Raw genomic sequence first — 21,096 nt, forward strand, 5'->3', positions numbered from 1 at the left:
GTATAAAAATATGCTGTTTTATCCAGCCAATTCTGTAATGTCACCAAACTATTGCACTATATATGTTTTATATCATATCTAAAACATGTGGTGTGTTTATTCTTAAGGGCTCAGGTGAACAACAACAAAATAAAATCTAACATAATATAATTTGAAACGATTGAACTATGCAACAAAGGTAATTTTGTGGCGCTTTACACCTTATTTTAAAACCACTAATACCTTTTGTGATGTATGAAAACATCAACATGTAAATCCTTCCCAGAAGGCAATGAGCTGATTAATGCTTCTCTATATATTATACTTCATGCTTAGGAGAAATGACAAGGAGTCCATGTGAGAGGTTCTAAGTAGGGGTGTCCCGATGCAACTTTTTAACTTCCGATATATTACCGATATTGGAGGCTTGATTAATGATATTGATCTGATACAAAACCACTATAAGTCATACATATATTTTTATTATTTCACAGTGTGTAATAATAGAAAATACTTGAAGACATGAAATTAATCAAACTGAGAACTAATGGTAGATATGAAAAACACTAACCTATTTATTGTCATGCTGTCTTTAAGTTGAAATGGAGAGGTAATTGTTTTTTTGGTGACACATTGTGGCCCCAGTAATTCCTTAAATTGAGCTTTATAACTTTCTAATACAGTATAGACTTTGTATCTGTATGTAAAAAGCAACTTTATTTATTTGATACTTGTTTGTTTTGACAAATGTCTTGTTTTATGCTGCAATATTGTTCATCTAAGGACACGCATTGCTACATGTGTCTAACTTGTGTGCTATCGTGTGCTTAGCTGTTGTGTAGCTTCTAGTTCCAAGTAGCCTATAGCCTATTCTGTTTACTTTTTTGTGAATGACTTCACTGAAAGACAAGCAAAGTCTAACCTTGAGTGTTTATTGGATGACATTTAGATATTAACTTGATGTCCAGCTTTGCACATGGACTGCAGGAGCGCTTATATTGATATTTTAGATGCAGGATATTTTTACAATTATTTTTGCTGATAACAAATCAATATCAATATCGAATTGGAACACCCCTCGTTCTATGAGACAACAGATAAAAATGCAGACATTTTGACCATTTCATTCATTTCATGGTCCTTTCCTGAGCTTTCATTTCAAGTTTGCTTTCTATACACACTGTCTTACTGTATGTAACGTTGTAATTAAACAATTGTATTCTGTGAACATAACTACAGTTTAAGGAATGTGAATAGTCAAATAATATTTAATAATTAGTTTTGCTAAACATTCAGTGGGGCGGCACTACGTATGAATAAGTCATTGTTTATTGCTTCCACCCAAGCTTTGGTTTCATGCAATTTATCCATCAGGACATGGCTAAAGTGCAGTTTTTGATTAAATGTCACAAAAGCACAGGATTGTGCTGTTTGGTGTTCATGTGTATTTTTTGGGACAGAAGGGCTAATTGATTAATTCAAATAAACATTTAGGGTCTGCTGTATTAAATTGTCAATTAAACGATCTCTTGTAACTCAGTTAAGATTGTATAAAGATATTTGTTGCCATGTTTTTCCTTTCATAATCAGTCAATTTAATTTGGAATACTTAAAAATGAGCTGATTTCTTGCCAAAGAAATACATTAGGGTCGTGGGGGCAGCAGCCTAAGCAGAGAAGCCCGGACTTCCCTCTCCCCAGCTACTTCATCTAGCTCTTCCCGGGAGATCTCGAGGCATTCCCAGGCCAGCTGGGAGACTTAGTCTCTGCACTGTGTCCTAGGTCTTCCCTGTGGTCTCCTACTGGTCAGACATACCCTAAATACCTCCCCAGGGAGGCGTTCGGGGTGCATTCTGATCAGATGCCTGAACCACCTCATCTAGTGCCTCTCGACGTGGAGGAGCAGCGACTTTACGCTAAGCTCCTCCCAAATGACAGCGCTTCTCACCCTATCTCTAAGGGAGAGCCCTGCCACCCAAAGGAGGAAACTCATTTCGGCTGCTGGTACCCGTGATCTTGTCTTTTCGGTCATAACCCAAAGCTCAGACCATAGGTGAGGATAGTGACGTACATTGACTTCCGGCTTAGCTCCTTTTTCACCAATCTCTTTACACTCAGCTAAGAACCGATTCAGTGAAAGCTGAAGATCCTGACCAGATGAAGTCAGCAGGACCACATCATCTGGAAAAAGCAGAGAACTAATCCCACAGCCAACAAACCGGATCCCCTCAACGCCTTGACTTTTCCTAAAAATTCTGTCCATAAAAGTTGTAAACAGAATCGGTGACAAAGGACAGCCTTGCCAGGGACCAAACCTCACTGGACTTACTGCTGGGAATGCAGACCAAGCTCTGAAACTGACACCAGAGGCACCGCCCCCAATGTCTACGCAATGCTGTAGAGTCTTGTCAACCACGACAAGTCCATAGCGATTTATGTGCGAGAAAAAAGTGTGTTAGGAATACTTTAAATATTATATTTGATTCCCCCCTCACTTTATGGATTATATGCATAGATTTGTTCATAAAGAGAAGATTAAGTATTTTCTCACATTATACTTACTGTTTATAAAGTGTATCTTTCTAATTGCAATGTGGGAACATGTGTTTGACATACCGTATCACCTGAATAGCTGCCGGGCATGTAATGTTCGCCTGCCTTGAATTACTGCCGGGTAGAACTCGCTCCCCAAATTCATAAGTGCATGATAACTTTTACCGCCGGGTCAAATTCGTGACGTCAAAAGTGACGCTTCTCCTGACGTCATCTTCAAAATGGCAGAGGAGTTTTATTTTGCGTGAACCAGGGGTCTTGTTCCACAGCCATACAGATCACACTAATGGTTGTGATACAAAACTATTTTAACACTCTTACTAATATGCGTCACACTCTGTGAACCCTAACCAAACAAGAATAACAAACACATTTCTAGAGAAAATTGGCTCTGTAACACATTATAAACGCAACATAAGAATTATCCAGAAAGCCGTGCATCCATGACTCTTGGCTATATGGCTATATTATACACCCCCCCCCCCCCCCTCCATGCGTGGGTTGGGGCCGCGTGTATAATATAGCCAAGAGTCATGGATGCATTGGAATTCTGGGTAATTCTTATGTTGCGTTTACAATGTGTTACAGAGCCAATGTTCTCCAGAAATGTGTTTGTTATTCTTGTTTGGTTAGGGTTCACAGTGTGGCGCATATTAGTAAGCGTTTTAAAGTTGTTTATATCACAACCATCAGTGTAAACGGTATGGCTGTTGACCAAGTATGGATTGGAATCACGCAGGAGAAGCAGCGCAATGCATACGTTCTACCGGCACTCAGATAGCATGGTATAAAGGTGGGCGCGGTGACATGCTGCAGAGCAGCGGTCTCCAACCACCGGGCCGCGGCGGCTGAAGAATATTTTAGAATAGTGGTCCCCAACCACCGGGCCGAGGCCGCAGAATAATTCATTATTAATTTTTTTTAAAAATCACACTAAATTTTTTACTGCATGCCATCGGTAAGCTCAGGGGTGAGAAGAGGTTTTAAAATAATTAGCGGGGTGAGAAGAAGTTATAAAATAATTAGCACCTGCTTACTTTTACGGCATGCCTTGAACAAGCGCAGGAGTGAGAAGAGGTTTTAAATTAATTAGCGCCCCGGCGGCTACTCAAGGAAATATACGGTACACCTGAATGGGTTTTGCTTTAATAGGTTTCCCCCCAAAATGTCCAAAAACCCATTCTCTATTTTGTTTGCCTGTTGATTAAAAGTTAGAATATATTACACTGAAAAGTATAATATATAATAATGGCTTCTTACTGTAAGATAAGTGCTTCTACACTGTGAATTCATACAGTATAACATCACCCACTACAACATCATGAAAGTAAATCTTCTCAACAGACAATTCTATAAAAAATAATTTGGAAATACTTTAAATTTGTCAATGTGCAGCTTGTACAGCAGGATCAGGATCGATTTATTACCTACTAAAAATTGCTTAACACACAGCCATTGTCTAAATAGATGGTTTAGTCATCCCTGGAGATGGTGAAGATGAAGAAGGACTCCCTTTTCAGATATGGTAGGGCAAACTCTATATGTTGCATTGGAGTTAGTATGTTCCCTCAAAAGTGCAAGTAAAGTAGTGACAATTTTGGGAATCCCAACTTAGCCCAAAAGAATATCTGATTGTGTTGTTGTCGGCGGCCCGTGATCAGGTGTTTAAGTATGGCTCATTTCACCTGAATTTTCAATGTGTCACTGAACTTGTGTCCAGTAAATTGCACAATAGGAATGTTGTTCTCAAGAAAAAGCGCATTATACTTTTCAGAGGTGCATTTAGCAACTGAGACTACACTCAAAATATACCATAACTAAGAAATATATGTACACAATTTGTCATAGCTCAGTGTGCTATTATAACACTCTTAATTTAAAGTGAGCGTGTGAAAAAAGATTCAAGTTTCCATGAAGGAAGAAGGTCTTTCTCGAGACGTTTTCTTGATTGTAGACACAATTTCCTAAACTGCATACTCTTGGTTTTCCACATTCCTTACATTTATGTCCTCTATTTCCATATCTTGTCATATTGGTCTGCTTTTCCTATGGCACTTTGCATTGTTCTGCATTGAACAGTTTTTAAGCTGTCATATTTCAGACTCTCTTCGATAAGACCTTTGATCCAGTGTCCTGGTGGCTTGTAAACGTTCAAACTCATGCCGGCTGTTCCGGTCCGGACTGAGGTTAGCCAGTGCCCTACTTCCAACACCAGCATCCTCCTCCTCATCTTCACGGTTGAGGAACGCCAGCTCATTTTCGTAGCAGAATGTGTTCGAACTGGGTACGAGGAATTTGTTTTCCACCATGTCCTTGGCACTGCATCTCGGGGTGGATGGGACCTCGTAAGTTTTATGAAAGTGTGAGTAATCCACTTTGTAAAGGTTTTTCTCCTCAAACAAAACAGGCTCAAACCTGTGGCCCCAAAGGATCTCGGAGGCTAAGTAGGAACTGCGTGCCTGAGTGGTCATGGCTGTTGCTTCCACCATCCCCTCCAAGATCACAACAATCTCAAAGTCTGATGTCTCAAGGTCCTGTTTGTTGATCCCGAAAAGGGGACTCTCCTCATCAATCTCATGGAGAATAGAGATAGGTGAAACCAAGAAAATCCTGTCCAGGCCTTTGTCAAAGCCCACATTGATGTCTATTTGGTCCAGAGGTATATATTCCCCTTCATCTGTGATCCGAGGCTTGATGAGCTGTGCCCTGACATGCGCCTCCACAATGTGGCTCTTGCGAAGGTTTCCCACTCTCCACATGAGGCACAGTTTACCGTCCCGCATTGCAATGACAGCATTGTGGCTGAACAAGAGTGTTTGTGCTCGCTTCTTAGGCCTTGCCATCTTGGCCATGATGGCACCAATCATGAAGCAGTCAATAATGCAGCCTACTATAGACTGGAGCACCACCATGAAGACCGCCACTGGGCACTCCTCAGTGACACAACGGTAGCCATAGCCTATTGTGGACTGTGTTTCAATGGAGAATAGAAAGGCAGCCACAAATCCGTTCACTTGAAGGACACATGGAGTGAAGTTGTCGTCCCCAGCTGGGTTATCCAGATCCCCGTGCAACAAAGCAATGACCCAAAATGCCAAACCAAAGGCAAGCCAGGACATCACAAACACAAGAGTGAAAACCACCAGCATCCATCGCCAACGAATATCGACACATGTGGTAAAGATGTCAGCCAGGTAGCGCTGCGACTTGTCGTCCATGTTGGAAAACTGCACATTGCACTGCCCGTTCTTTTTGACGAAGCGGTTGCGACACTTGCGGCGTGTGTGGATCTTGCCATTGCCAAAACCGTTCATGCCATGCATGGTAGTGAGGCGGAGGCCCTCTTCCTCGGACGACACAATGCTGTAGCGGTTGATCCTTCCCACGCTCATGCTCCCGGCAGAAGGATCAAAAGCAGACGGGCTGGCCTGCAGTCCCAGGGTGGAGTGGGAGTGCGGAGGGAGTCTTGTGTTTCAGTCCAATCCCTATGTAGAGGAAATAACAATACGTTTAGTGAACCCATGAACAAATAAGATGAAAATACTCACGACAGATATCTCGGGCTGTTTTAAGCCTAATCAGATGATTTGGGATGTGTGTCAAAACTGACCTCGCTTGCATAAACAGGGTGTGTATGGCATTCCATTCCTGCTTTACGTTGTCAATATCATCCATCCATCCATTTTCTACCGCTTATTCCCTTCTGGGGTCGCGGGGGGCGCTGGCGTCTATCTCAGCTACAATCGGGCGGAAGGCGTGGTACACCCTGGACAAGTCGCCACCTCATCGCAGGGCCAACAGAGATAGACATACAACATTCACACTCACATTCACACACTAGGGCCAATTTAGAGTTGCCAATCAACTTATCCCCAGGTGCATGTCTTTGGAAGTGGGAGGAAGCCGGAGTACCCGGAGGGAACCCACGCATTCACGGGGAGAACATGCAAACTCCACACAGGAAGATCCCGAGCCTGGATTTGAACCCAGGACTGCAGGAACTTCGTATTGTGAGTCAGACGCACTAACCCCTCTTCCACCGTGAAGCCCGTTGTCAATATCAAGGGACAATTTTCTGTGTTCTTGTTGGAAAAAGACTTAGGAGCAGGGTTTGAAAATATTTTACTTATTCTCACCATAGCTCTCCCTATATACCCAATGTCAAAATCCAATTATCCCTTGCTGAAAAGTCCTTATGTATGCAGGTGAGAAGATACATTCAACCATCAGAAATGGATTTGAGTGGTAACGTGACAACCAGTGCTAGCGTCTGACTAGGCGTTACAAAATATGAAAGGATGTTATTTCTTACACCAGAGGTGAATGCAGAGTCTCTAAATTGTTCGTTTTCATTGTCTTGGTCGTATTTATAGCTTTATCAGCCTGGTGCCATGCAGACATGACACATCCAGCAGACAAGCTTTTCTCTGTTCTTTTGTTACCCACACTGTCTATTGTCCTTTCAGAAGAGTACTTCTGTTAGAGGGTATGAGATGCCATGTGTCTTTACATACTTGCACTCAGTCCCAATGGGCTTCTTTGTGTGACACGTATTCCATGGACCTGCAGTACCAGATGCTGCATGCCCTATTTTGTACAGCTTGACATATTAATCATTTTGTGAGGATGTAGTACACCTACAGCTTCCTCTCACGGTGCCAAACCTTGAATCACAAACTTATTTTAATTACTGTATTAATATAAATACAGTGTAAGACAATCTTGAATGTGAGACTTTTTCAAGACCACTTTACTTTTTATCAAAGCATGTTTTCAGTAGCATTCAAAACACATTTCATCATATTTGATTGATTAAACTGGGCTATGTTCACATTTGTTATTTCGTACTTTTGTATGGTGGTCGACAGGACCCAACATGCAAACACGTCCAAACACACAAACATTATAAAACACATGCCAGACCTGAGGGATTACAGGAGCGGGATGCCCAGAAGAAAGTTTGAGCAATGATAAGCAGTGTTGGGCATTGGCATCACTGGGAACCGTGTCTTACAGTGTGATCTGTCCAGGTATTTAATCGTTGATTAATATTTTCAATGCTCAGTCCATTGACCAGAAGATATAGCTGCCAAACCTGTGTAAGCAGCTAACTGTGTATCTCCATACTTTGTGTGGAGTCGCTTCCCTGAGTCAATAATCCTCCATTGCTGCAATTAAACGGTGTTTCTTACGAGTTTTGATATGGAGGACTGGAGAGCAAAGCTAAACATGTTACATACAGAGTAAGGGCAGGGGTAGACATGCTAATAGCTAAGCTAGCCACTAAACTAGCTTTAAGGAACACAAGAAATAAGTGCATAGTCAAGTTTTAGAAGCGCATATTGAAGTGCCTTATAGCACTTAATAAGCAGATATTAAGAGGAAATTAACAAGTAGATTAATAAGAGTTGGAAAGAGCACAATATAATAACAACTTACTCCTATATTGTATTTTAGCGGCCACTGCCAGGCATACATGTACTGTAAGGGGAAGACGGATCGATCCATAAATCAATAGTGTTGATACAATGGGTTGTAGGTACTACAGCGATGAGAGGGATATTTCTATTTTCTCAAAGCTTTTTTGGGGGTAATTTTTTAATGTTTACAAAATTAAGGAATAAAGCCCTGGACACAGGGAAACATTAAGACGCGACCCCGAAAGGAATAAGCGGTAGAAATGGATTGATGGATGGATTTTAACCTACTCAGATTTCCCCAAAAGCTTCTAAGATGTTCTTTCTGTTGCTGTAAACATTGTTGTTTTTTCTTGGTTTATGTGTACAAACCTCCATATTTGAGTCAATCAGACGCAAAGTGGGACTTAAGTTTGAATACCTGAACACAACTCTGCTATTTGTTGAAATGAGTGGCAGATAACCTGGACATTGCGATGGATTTTAAGTCTCGGGTTAAAGGCTTTTCCCCATGGGAGGTACACTCTGGCCCCCTATGGGCACAGACAGCTTTTATTGCCTGGCCACAGCCGCTTTGCCTGATGTGGGCCCTGAAGACTTGACAGATCACTCATGTGCACTCCCAACTCCCAGGTGCACGACATTGTGGACTATTGGTGATATTCACGGCATTTGAGCCAGATTACTTCAAGGAGAGGGTTCACTTATATCAGGTACTTTAGTAACTAGTATTAGACCAAATGACATCCGACACATGCTGAATGTCTTTGGCCATTACAACAGCATATGTTACATAACCCAAGATCATTTTCAGGCTGAACTTGAGGTATACACTGAGCAGCCCTCCGCTGTGAACATCATATAGTCAGTTTCACAGTGCAGCGCGTCCAATGTGTTGCCTGAACAAAAGTAAAAACCCTCTTGGAGTCCTTGATTTCATTAGATACAAGTATTGATATCATTGCAACCAATGTTTTCAAGAATTTTAAACAAAAAGCTGTTCAGATGAGAGGTGACTGGAATAGTTGGATAGGGGTTAAAAATACGATACAGAGGGTCTCTGCAGGTTTCAACAAGTCAATTTTAAGACTTTTCAAAGAGCATAATGAATATAATTTAAGACCATTTCACATCCATACAAGCGCTAGGACATGAAGGAAAATCAGAGGGCCAAAATGAATTGCAAGTATTTGAATTCATTCATTGAAAAGCAAACAAGTTACACTAACTTAATACTCCAGAAGCCTCTCTTGTGTAAACTAATTAAAAAGAATATTAACAAACATCAGAATAGCCATTTTCAGATTTACTATATACGTGTTTTCTTGCAAAGGGTGCAGTGTGCTTCATATCAAGTGTTTCCATGAAGCAAAAAAATGGAATGTCAGCAATGGTAAAATTCAAACAATATATTGACTGTTAGTTCATCTGCTAAAGCTAAATGGTTATCTTTTGCAGTAAAGTGTTAGAATTGAGCAAACAGATTAAAACATCTACAGTATCTGCACAAAGTTTTGAAAAACAAACATTGTAGACAAAGCAAATGTCTAAAAAGAACTAAGGCGATTATGGTTTGCCAGCCTCAAACAGAATTTGGATTTGAGTTATGTGGATAACATTCAAATTTACTCAGGTCATTTTGTATGTATGAATACATTTTCACATGTTTGTTGTGAGTTTTTTGAAAACAAATTGCTAATACACAAGGACTAGTTTTTATCTAAGCAAATATTCATTGCTTTCCTCACCCCACCTTAAACTGCTGTAGACACTAAACAGACAACCTGTATAGCTTTTAATGTGAGTTGCTACATAAACTTGGAGAAAAGATTAGGCATGAGAATCTGACCTGAAATTATTGGATTAAACAATAAAAATATTTGAGAATTATGTTTTGTATAGTTTTACTGCTGTGAGTATACTACTATCAAAGATCAATTAAGAGTGTGCTTATTGTATGTAATAAAATGGTTCCACTAGTAAACAACTCATATATAAATCTCCTTTGGCAAGTGGTGCCACTTTTTTTTTTTTTAAATTTGTATTTTTATTTTTTGAATCAGTTAACAGGAATACAATACAATAGGAAACACCCCCCCCCCCCCCCCCCCCCGCTAAAATAAAAACAAAAATCAGTCAAATAAGGACAGTCAAATATTGATATATAGCCACAGGCATCTGTACTTCCGAATAGCCTCAACATGGTGCAGCAATACACAAAAGCAAACAAAAATCTCATCAATCATCCACGATTCAACCACGTCTCAATTGGGGACAAACTGGAGAGATCAGTCTCCTTTACATATTTTAAGAAAGCACCCAATACTTATTGAAATTTTACAGAATAATAATTCAACGTCAGCCTAAATTTCTCCAATTTAAGGAAATATAAAATATCTCTTATCCAACGAGTGTGATAAGGAGGAGATGCAGATTTCCAGTTAAGCACAATAAGTATTCTCGCTAACAAAGTAGTGAATGCCACCAGATTATTTTTAGATTTGCTAAGAGAAGATGACAGAGGGAATAGTCCGCTTAGAGGATTCAGTTCATTACTTTCGCCAATTACCCAAAACAAAATTATACAAATTTATTTCCAATAACTGCACAGGGATGGGCAGCCCAAACATATTGTATTAAGTTAGGTCAAAGCGCTTTGAGTACCTTGAAGGTAGAAAAGCGCTATACAAGTACAACCCATTTATCATTTATTTATATGTTAGCTAGTCAAACCTTGACATGATAAATACGATGAATTTGCTTGAATTGGATGAGGCTATGTCTTGCACAAATAGAAGACTTATGAACTTTACTTAAAATCTCTGTTCAGCTATCTCAAGATAGGGTCACTCCTAAATCTTCCCCCCAAAGGGACTTAATGGAATTAAGAGACTCAGGGCATAAAATAAAAATGTGGTTATAAATACGTGTAATTGACCCTTTTAAAGTTGGAAGCCGTGTCAGAAACACATCTAAAACTGTCAGTTGACCAATCTGGAAACCTGGAGAACGTATTATGAACAAAAATCCAAAAGTGTTGTCAACAGATAAATCCTTGCTGACCATCTTAAAAAGGCACTATCGACAAGGGTGGGAGGGAAACATGATTAGCAGTGATGAATGCAAGGGTAGTCTGCAAGCTAAAATAGTGCTTAAACTGAACCCAGATCCTAAATGAGGTTTTTACAATGGGATTTTTTTGTAAAAGCAAATGTTAATGAGTGAATGGGAGAGTGAACCAGAGCCCTAAAAGATACTGGTTTGGTTTGGTTTGCCTCCATAACTAGCCGTAACAGGGGAGGATCAAATTCATCATATTGCAGTCAATATTAAATCATTTTAATGTTAGTGGCCCAGTAGTAAGACCTAAAGTTTGGTAGTGCTAATCCTCCCGATAATTTAGATCTCTGCAAATGTTGCTTACGTCACTTGTGAGTCTTTTTATTCCAAATTAAGTCTAAAATCTGACTGTCTAATTTAGGACTGAAGGGGAAAAAATGTATACATTGGAACAAATAGGAAAATCGCAGAAGTACATTAATTTTAACAAGAGTTGACATGTGCCACTTAAGATACATTAAAAAAGGACCAGCGAACATAATCTCCCTGATTCTGGACAACAGTGAAACAAAGTTGACTTTTTAAAGTTCTGCAAGCATATGTGTGACGTGGACAGCCAAGTATGTGAAACTTTGCGAAGCAATTTTCAAGGGAAATCGGTGCAGAGGATATTTTTCAGCAGCAGAATTTACAGGAAGTGTTTCACTTTTCCGCAAGTTCAATTTGTTACCAGACACATGTCCAAAAGCTTGGAGAATACTTAAGGCAGCCGCCACCTAGACGAAGATGTCCGAGACATATAGGAGGAGGTCATTTGCAGAGAGAGATTCTTTCACTTGCACATTGTGTCGACCTATGCCCAGGTAGGTACGGCAAGAGTATAAAGAAATGGGCAAAGGAGGAAACCCTGCTGCGTGCAACAATAAAGGCAAAAATATTTAAATTCAATACTATTTGTCCTGACTGAGACCTTAGGAGATGAATATAGAAGCTTAATCCATTAAATAAAACTGTTAATTTTATCTCCAGGACATAAAATAGACAATTCCACTCCACTTTGTCATGCCTTCTCAGCATCCATAGGTATCACTGCCTCATTAACATCTTGCCTGCGAGCCATGGCCGTAGTGAAGTCGAAATAAAAATCGAAATCCTCTTGCACATATCGGATAGCGGTGAAGCCTCACTCGCCAGTCGTAGAATCGGGTTCCGGACTTGAAATTAAATCACTCGTTCAACAAGCGGCCGAGGAGGTTTGCCATCTTTAGCCCTAGCGGTGGGCTCAGTTCAACATGGGCTTGTCGTCAATCTTCAGCACCTCCTGCAAGAATAGAGCAGTGAACTCAGTCAGACTAGGGCCCTCACAGCTCTTAGGACGACCAACCACTCGGATGTTATTCCACCTCGAGCGGCTCCCCAGATGATGACATTTTTTAGCGAGATCCACGGTGGCAGTTGGCTTGTTGACATTAGCGTGGCGTCCGGTCAGCTCGTTAGCATTGCAATTAGCTTTGAGCCATAGGCTAGCGACGGTCACCCTATGGTACAAAAGAATGCTCTTGAATGACTCCATAACAGCCGCCAACTCTCCCCTGACAATGGATTTAATATTGTTGAAGATGTTGACTCGCATTTTGTCCATCTTGACATGTACTCCCTGCTATGAGGTGGCGACTTGTCTAGGGTGTACCCTGCCTTCCGCCCGAATGCAGCTGAGATAGGCTCCTGCACCCCCCGCTACCCCAAAAAGGGAAAAGCGGTAAAAAATGGATGGATGGATGTATATATACTCCTAAAAGGGGGCAATGTTGATGACCGACTCCTTCATGAGATCTGGATCCGAAGACGCACAAGGCTTGGAGCGGCCAGGCTTTCCGGATTTCCCTCGGCCAGAAAGTATGCATGTTTTGAATAAAATTAACATTAATATATTTCCAAGACCTTTCCAAGTCGTATTTAAGACATTTTATGCGCATGCGTCGATCTAGACGGCCGCTGCTGCAGTTTGCTCCATCCTTGTCTCTTGTCTTTGTTCGTTTTGTACTTTTATATATTTTTACATATACTCTACATTTACTTTCTATCAAGTCGTGCTCTTCTAAACATGCAGCTTAGAAGTGTTTTGGGGACGCTACTGATGAGCTCAGACGGGCAACAACAGTGCAGAAGCTTTTTCATTTACACCAGGGAACAGTTGATAGCGGCACCAGTTATTAGCATCCAGCTAACGAACCCGGCGCTAACTAACCAGATCCCGGAGGAGCTAAAAAGGACTTATGGAGGTGCTCGTGACTGTCGAGGGAAAGGTAGACGCTCGAGACAGAAGAGGGCTGAAGCGAGGAGGGAGAGAAAGAGGTATAAACCATATATTCCTTCCGTCGTCATGGGTAACGTGCCCTCTCTGGCAAACAAAATGGATGAGTTGTCGGTGCTTGCTGGTAGTCAGAAAGAATATCGTGAGTGGCTGCACGACGATGTTCTGGATAGTAACGTCTCTATAAACGGGTTCGAAAAGGTGCGCGCTGACCAGGACCAAACCAACGGAAAGCGGAAAGGAGGGGGCTTGCTTTGTATATTAATAAGAAATATTGTCATCCCAGTCATATTACAATAAAAGAGAGCCACTGTGACCCAAATATAGAGATGTTAGCTGTAGGACTCAGACCATATTATTTGCCATGGGAGATTCCGATTGTTATCATGATGGCAGTATACGTCCCCCCTCTGCTAAACCCCAACATTGTTTTAGCAAACTCTACACAAGGCCAACGCCTTTACCCAAACGGAAGGGCCTCATGTTCAAATGTGAGTTTAGCTTCCATTTCCCCCCAGAGGACAGAACTGGAATCACAGACAACATTTCCCAACAGCTGAAGACCATCCAGCAATCAGAAAGGCTCTCACCTGGAGCAATCAAATCCACTCCTTTTCAGTCTGCAGCTCCAGCTCAGACTTCAGGCCGACAAACACTGCTCTAGGACAATTTGCCAAATGCAGTAGTGCCCAATTGTTTACAGAGACCAGGGTGGCTGACGGAGAGATGACTTATATTATTTTGATGTTTGATTTGATATGTTGGATTTCTTTTAATTGCCAATTGGTTGTTAAATGTTTAAATGACAAATCCTAGCTGTTGAGAGTCACTATATGTACTTTTGGAAACACTTTTACTTCAAAAGATGGTTTATTGAAATGTAATTGTTTATCCATCCATCCATCCAACCATTTTCAACCGCTTATTCCCTTCGGGGTTGCGGGGGGTGCTGGAGCCTATCTCAGCTACAATCGGGCGGAAGGCAGTGTACACCCTGGACAAGTCGCCACCTCATCAAAGGGTCAACACAGATAGACAAGATTCACACTCACATTCATTTATATTGGTCCCTAATTACTTTTGTATTTTTACTCCTTCTCCAAAGGTTTTTCACCTTACAATTATTTATGAAAAAAAAAAAAGAGATAATCAAGTCCAAAATAAAAGGAGAAACAGAGATTTGTCTCATCATTGGATTAAAACAAAGAGTGAAGTCCCAATGTAACCCCTGGTCAAAAAGTCAAATCCCTTTTCAAGTTAGGGGAGAGCACAAACAAACAAAACATAACTTGACAAACATTATTGCCCCTGTTCTCTCCTATGTGGACGTCACAGTCCAATAAAGAAACTATGGTATTTTTCCAATAATAATATCGCCATGCAGCGATTATGATATATTATGGGGGTAAACGTACCACTCTCAATACATCATAAAAATATTATTATAAGGGAAATGTACAAAATGCAACTACTTTTATAGGACTGACAAAAAAAACCCTCACTGGTAGATATTAAATAAAAACACAATATAAAAAATCTACTTGACTGATTTATTTATATAACTGTATATATTTGTTTCCGTAAGCTAACCCGTGATTTGCTGAACACAAGAAAAAAGGACATACATTTGCCAAAACATGCACCAATTTTTCTGCCAAAAACACCACATGGTGGCGATGACAATGTACACTAGCCATCCATCCATTTCTACCGCTTGTCCCTTTTGGGGTTACGGCCAAAATATATGAAAATTCAATTTGCTTCACAAGATACCTACTGTAACTTCGGAGTGTTTATTTGGATCACCACGACATTTAGAACACACCTTTAGGAGACTGACAAGCACATTTCTTAAAATTTGAGCAAGATTTATTGAAAAATATGGCCGCAATCAACCTAAACATCCTGGGTAAGACTTAGCAACTTAGTCCTGTAAGTAAACAACCATTTTGTCAAATGTTTATAAAATTGAGCAGAGATCTGTTTGTAGTCAAAGTAAAGTACAGTTAGTATAGTAATATATTAGGTATAGTAAGTATAATATAGTAAGTAAGTACAGTACATCATACCAGCCCCCAGGTTCAATTCAAACCTGGAAAAAAACTTTGTGAGAAAAAATATTTTGCAGCAAGTTCCTAAAAACGCTAGAGTGCTCCTGTTGTATAGAGAATTGGACCACAGTAAACAGATTGGCAGATCCTTACATTGACCTTTTATCCTTGCAAACAAACGTTGAACACTGGGGTCCATTGAGGCGTTCCTCAAAGCACCCCTTAAGCCCTCTCTTTTTTGGCAGTTCCTCATTTTTGTTAATGGGATTCATATAATTAAGGATAAGCTCTTGCTTGTTTACTTCTACAGTCAGTAGCCATTTGTTCAACTTCTTTAGTTGTACTAATTGTATTATTTTAGGTCCTCTCTTTTTCATCATTTGCGCTATTCAACTGGTGGCCTGAGAATTTAGTTAAAAAAACAACTTGTGAGGGACTCATAATTTGACAGAAGGCCCTTACGAATTGCAGAGCGCTCCTGTAACGCTGTCAAAATCTATCCATCCATCAATTTTCTAAGCAGCTGAGACAGGCTCCAGCACCCCCTCGCTGTCAAAATAAATAGTCCAAAATCAAATGTCTATACTGGTTCTCCGGAGTGTATAAAATAAGACTAATAGAGACTAGAAATGTCCGACCCTTCAGTCTTTTGCTTTCTGGAAATGTGGCACTTTAATAATTAAGTTGAATATCCCTGACATAGGGGATTTCACAAAATGTGATATACATGTATATTGATATCATATGTGTTATCCCTATAGTATCCATGATAATTGCAAATATTCTGGCTTTAGAATGGGATTAAAACTGTGATACTAATACTATTATGCAGTGTAAAGAGACTTGATTATGATACTGTTGTATATGATCCTAATTAAATAATGAAATACTGGGTGAGAATGAGACACTCAAAACTTTAGGATTCATTAAAGGGAGTACATCATCGTCACTGTGTGTGTGTGTGTGTGTGTGTGTGTGTGTGTGTGTGTGTGTGTGTGTGTGTGTGTGTGTGTGTGTGTGTGACATCTTTTTTCGCTGAGCATTTTCTCATGGGGGCTCAAGAGGGGCCCGGAAAGGGAGCTGAGGCCACTGATTAGGTCGAAAAGAATGAATAATTGGATGTGCAAAAATAATAGCGGGGATGGGAAGGGGCAATGAGTGAGAGGGCGAAGTAGGCATACAGAAAACTGAGCTCAGCCACAACGACACCAGCCTAGCCCACCTCCCTAAGGCTATTGTTGAAGGGAGTGCCTAAGCTCAGGTGTCATTGTATTTTCCTATAGCTCACTGAGCGCAACTCATCTCTTCTCCAGTGACCCACAGGTATTTTCCTATAGAAAGCAACACCACTTGAACACGCAAAGATACTGTCTGATTAGCAAGGTCTTACGTAAACTGCATTGCTTGCTTTGTGAATGCATTTGGAAGCAGTGTGTTTGCCTGAGCGCTCCTCCTCTCTCCCCGTGCTGGGGTTTCAACTCAGGTGGCTCCTGAGAGAAGCACTACTGAGAAGTGTTCGTTTAGAAGCAAGTCACCCCATGTCGTTGCAGCAGCTGTATATTTCTATACACGGAAAATATATCTGATTTTGTTTTGCAAGATGCACTCGTAGCTTTTGAAACATTTTGAACAGCAGATGCTCATTTGTGTATTTTCAATGGAGTGCCTTGCGCCCATTCAGCTGAATGACCACCCACCCCTCTCGCCCCACCCCTCCGCCCCGAATCGAATAATTAAAAGGACCTGTGTAAATGCTTAAAACCCACTTTGGAAACTAAAAGCAGAGAAGAAAAACAGGATGAGGTCATAGTGTGCAACATTTTTCTATGTTCATCGAACTGGTCCTCGGTTTCTGTGGGCTTTGTTTATGCACTGAAAGAAGAGTACACAGGCCTGTATTTGTTATTAACAAGTTTTTGCATTAGATTGGCTGAAATAACAGCACACCTAAATGATCCATCTGGGAGCCTGTGGATATAATATTTACAAACCCCGTTTACAAATGAGTTGGGAAATTGTGTTAGATGTAAATATAAACGGAATACAATGATTTGCAAATCCTTTTCAACCCATATTCAGTTGAATATGCTACAAAGACAACATTTTTGATGTTCAAACTGATAAACATTTTTTTTTTTCAAATAATCATTAACTTTAGAATTTGATGCCAGCAACACGTGACAAAGAAGTCAGGAAAGGTGGCAATAAATACTGATAAAGTTGAGGAATGCTCATCAAACACTCATATGGAACATCCCACAGGTGTGCAGGCTAATTTGGAACAGTTGGGTGCCATGATTGGGTATAAAAGCCGCTTCCATGAAATGCTAAGTATTTCACAAACATGGATCGGGTGAGGGTCACCACATTGTATGAAAATTGTCAAACAGTTTTACAACAACATTTCTCAAAAGCTATTGCAAGGAATTTCGGGATTTTACCATCTACGGTCCGTAAAAATCATCAAAAAATTCAGAAAATCTGGAGAAATCACTGGACGGAAGCGATGATATTACAGACTTTTGATCCCTCAGGGGGTACTGCATCAAAAACCGACATCAGTGTGTAAAGGATACCACCACATGGGCTCAGGAACACTTCATACAACCACTGTCAGTAACTACAGTTGGTCGCTGCATCTGTTAGTGCAAGTTAAAACTCTACTATGCAAAGCCAAACCCATTTATCAACAATATCCTGAAACGCCGCCGGCTTGGCTGGGCCCCAGCTCACCTAAGATGGACTGATGCAAAGTGGAAGAGGGTTCTGTGGTCTGATGAGTCCACATTTGAAATTATATTTGGAAACAGAGGACGTGGTGTCCTCCAGAACAAAGAGGAAAATAACCATTTAGATTGTTATAGGCGCAAAGTTCAAAAGCCAGCATCTGTGATGGTATGGGGGTTCATTACTGCCCAAGGCATGGGTAACTTACACATCTGTGAAGGCCCCACTATTGGTGAAAGGTCCATACAGGTTTTGGAACAACATATGTTGTCATCCAAGTAACGTTATCATGGACCCCCCTGCTTATTTCAGCAAGACAAGTGTTACAACAGCGTGGCTTCGTAGTAAAAGAGTGCGGGTACTTTCCTGGCCTGCCTGCAGTCCAGACCTGTCTCCCATCGAAAAAGTGTGGCGCATTATGAAGCGTAAAATACAACAGCGGAGACCCCGGACTGTTGAATGACTGAAGCTCTACATCAAACAAAAATGGAAAAGAATTCCACTTTCAAAGCTTCAACAATTAGTTTCCTCAGTTCCCAAACGTTTTTTGAGTGTTGTTAAAAGAAAAGGTGATGTAACACAGTGGTGAACATGTCCTTTCCCAACTACTTTGGCACGTTTTGCAGCCATGAAATTCTAAGTTAAATACTATTAGCAAAAAAAAAATCAAGTTTATGAGTTTGAACATCAAATATGTTGTCTTTGTAGTGCATTCAATTGAATAGGGGTTGAAAAGGATTTGCAAATCATTGTATTCTGTTTTTATTTACATCCAACACAATTTCCCAACTCATATGGAAACAGGGTTTATAGTTTATTTGTTGCTAGTATAATTTGACATTTTTGTTCGTGTAGCTACTGACCACTACATCGACACATCTGCATAATGGCTTGTGATCCAGTGCAAGAGCTGGCACCAATATTCCACTTGCATTTTTGGTTGACACTGTCATCAAAGCATTACATGTAACAATATCATGGTTTGCCGTAAAAAATAGATTTGCACTGTCACACAAAGAGATGTTTAAAGTCCATTTTGCAACATAGATAAATAGTTTTGTGGTGTTTTCATAGGAGTAGAATGGAAGACAGCATATGTAATGTGAGGCCTTACGTTTCATATCGGCAGGTAATCAGTATTATCAATACGATGAATCAATTCAAACTATGCTATAATGTAAACCTCTATTAATTATACTGTTGTTTTCAATGGTGGGAATATTTTTATTTCAAGTGCAATTGCAAAGAAAAATACTTTGTTATTATAACGAGTATCTATATATTCTAAGCTGTTTATGGTTGATTCCTATGTATAGTTAATAGCTGTTGCCACATTGCAACACATATTACACGTCTCTTACCTTTTTAGTTCCACCTGTCCTCTCCCAGGCTGCAAGCAGGACTAAAAGGTGCGATCTTCTTGCCTGGCGTCCATGTCAACCAAACTGAGGCATTCTCGGGCTCTTTTCGCAGTAGCTCCTCCGTCTTGTCTTTTAGTCTAATTCCCAAGTAAGGTGACACATCTTTCTGGGTATCATAAGATACCCTTTACATTTCCTCATCCTTGCTGGCAGAGCTTCGAGGCGGTCCGAAGAAGAAAATGTGAAGCAAAAAAACTCTCCAAAGTCGCCCCCAAAATAACCTGACTTCTGTATATCCCTTTTTTGTGTAGCTTTTCAATCAAATCCTTAGAGTCATCTTCTTCGATGTGAAGTTAATCCCTCTCAGTTCTCATAAGATTTTCCTTCAGTGCTTATTAAGTGAACACCTCTCTCTATCAATCTTTGCAATCTGATCTAGTTGGACTGCCGTGCTCACTCTCCCTCTCTCTCCTCTCTTTTTCTCCCCTCCCTTGCAATAGTGTCACAGAAGCTGCCATTTGCAGCCTCCCTCTCCCTCTCTTTCACTCCATCAGCCCCCTTCGTCCATCATGGCACTACCAGTTGATGGCAACTTGATGCATCATTCACAAAACAGAGGCTGACAATCCCCTACGCTGTGTTGGATCAGTCCAAAGTAAATAGAGGAGATGTGATGAAGATGCGGAAACTTCCCACATCAAATTAGGAGCACAGACATTGCTGAGCCCATCTGCTCTGCTTCTACCCAGGAGTGAAGTCCTGTTATCACACCTCCATGAATAAGAGTTTATTCACAAGAGGCTCTCTCTCTAGTCTATCACTCTCTTTCTGAATGAAACACCTGTCATGTGCAGCATTAGTTGTACGGTTACAATTTTAGCCTGCCATAGTTAATTTTCCTGCCTGCTGTGCATACAGTAACAGGAATAAATGCTGGAAAGTGACTAATGTCAGGACAGAGTGAAGGTCTATGGTCAATCCAGGATGAAAGTAGTCCCATTCCTCAAAAACGTCATGAAATTGAAATAATAGGTGGAAATTACAAATATGTAACATGACTCTCGCCAGATCCTTGTCGTTCGCTGTGCTCCACACAAAGATCCGGGACTTCTCAATAGAAGATGTATTTCAGAAGGAGGGGCCTTGTAAAAAAAATAATTGTATGTGATTGAATAGACCACTTGTCCATTATCTTGAATGACGTGCTACTTCTACCGCTCACATCGAAATCAGTCCGTTACGCTAATGAGAGCGACGCTGGGAAATCCAAAACAGAACAACCGACATATTGGATAACGACAGAGTAAAAGGTTAGAGAACTTTTACTTAAACAACGCAGAAATGTCAGTAGACGATCAATGTCATTTGTCCAAAGAAAATATGCGCGAATGAAAGGCTTCAATGGGAACAGCAAAAACATTTTCACAAAGTCGCCAACGAAAAAAACATTGACGAACGTCCAACAGAACTTGGTTTGAAATTGTTGAACATTCTGGAGAGACCCTGTCGAATATGCCAACGGTGCTTTCGCTAGACAGGGACACTCGAAGAGACTCTTGAACACTTAGGCACTTTTAAAAACTGAAGAGGAACCGAGTTCTGAACAGTCATCTCCTTCGGCGACAGTGACATCAG

The 21,096-nt window shown here is 40.6% G+C and overlaps 1 protein-coding gene across 1 annotated transcript; it reads right to left on the reverse strand.

Moving 5' to 3' along the window:
* Positions 1–3,168: 3,168 nt before the first annotated feature.
* kcnj12a (potassium inwardly rectifying channel subfamily J member 12a) lies at positions 3,169–19,870 on the reverse strand. Its single transcript, XM_061909174.1, has 2 exons — positions 19,462–19,870; positions 3,169–6,016 (listed from the first exon to the last, which is right to left on the reverse strand). The coding sequence occupies exon 2, from the start codon at positions 5,921–5,923 to the stop codon at positions 4,622–4,624; it is 1,302 nt and encodes a 433-aa protein (XP_061765158.1). The 5' UTR covers positions 5,924–6,016; positions 19,462–19,870; the 3' UTR covers positions 3,169–4,621.
* Positions 19,871–21,096: the final 1,226 nt, after the last annotated feature.

This window comes from Nerophis ophidion, linkage group LG08 (genome assembly GCF_033978795.1).
Source record: "Nerophis ophidion isolate RoL-2023_Sa linkage group LG08, RoL_Noph_v1.0, whole genome shotgun sequence".
Lineage (NCBI taxonomy): Eukaryota > Metazoa > Chordata > Actinopteri > Syngnathiformes > Syngnathidae > Nerophis > Nerophis ophidion.

Bases quoted from the DNA above. Each gene is read 5' to 3' on its own strand.
- kcnj12a (XM_061909174.1), bottom strand. From the start codon at position 5,923: ATGAGCGTGGGAAGGATCAACCGCTACAGCATTGTGTCGTCCGAGGAA.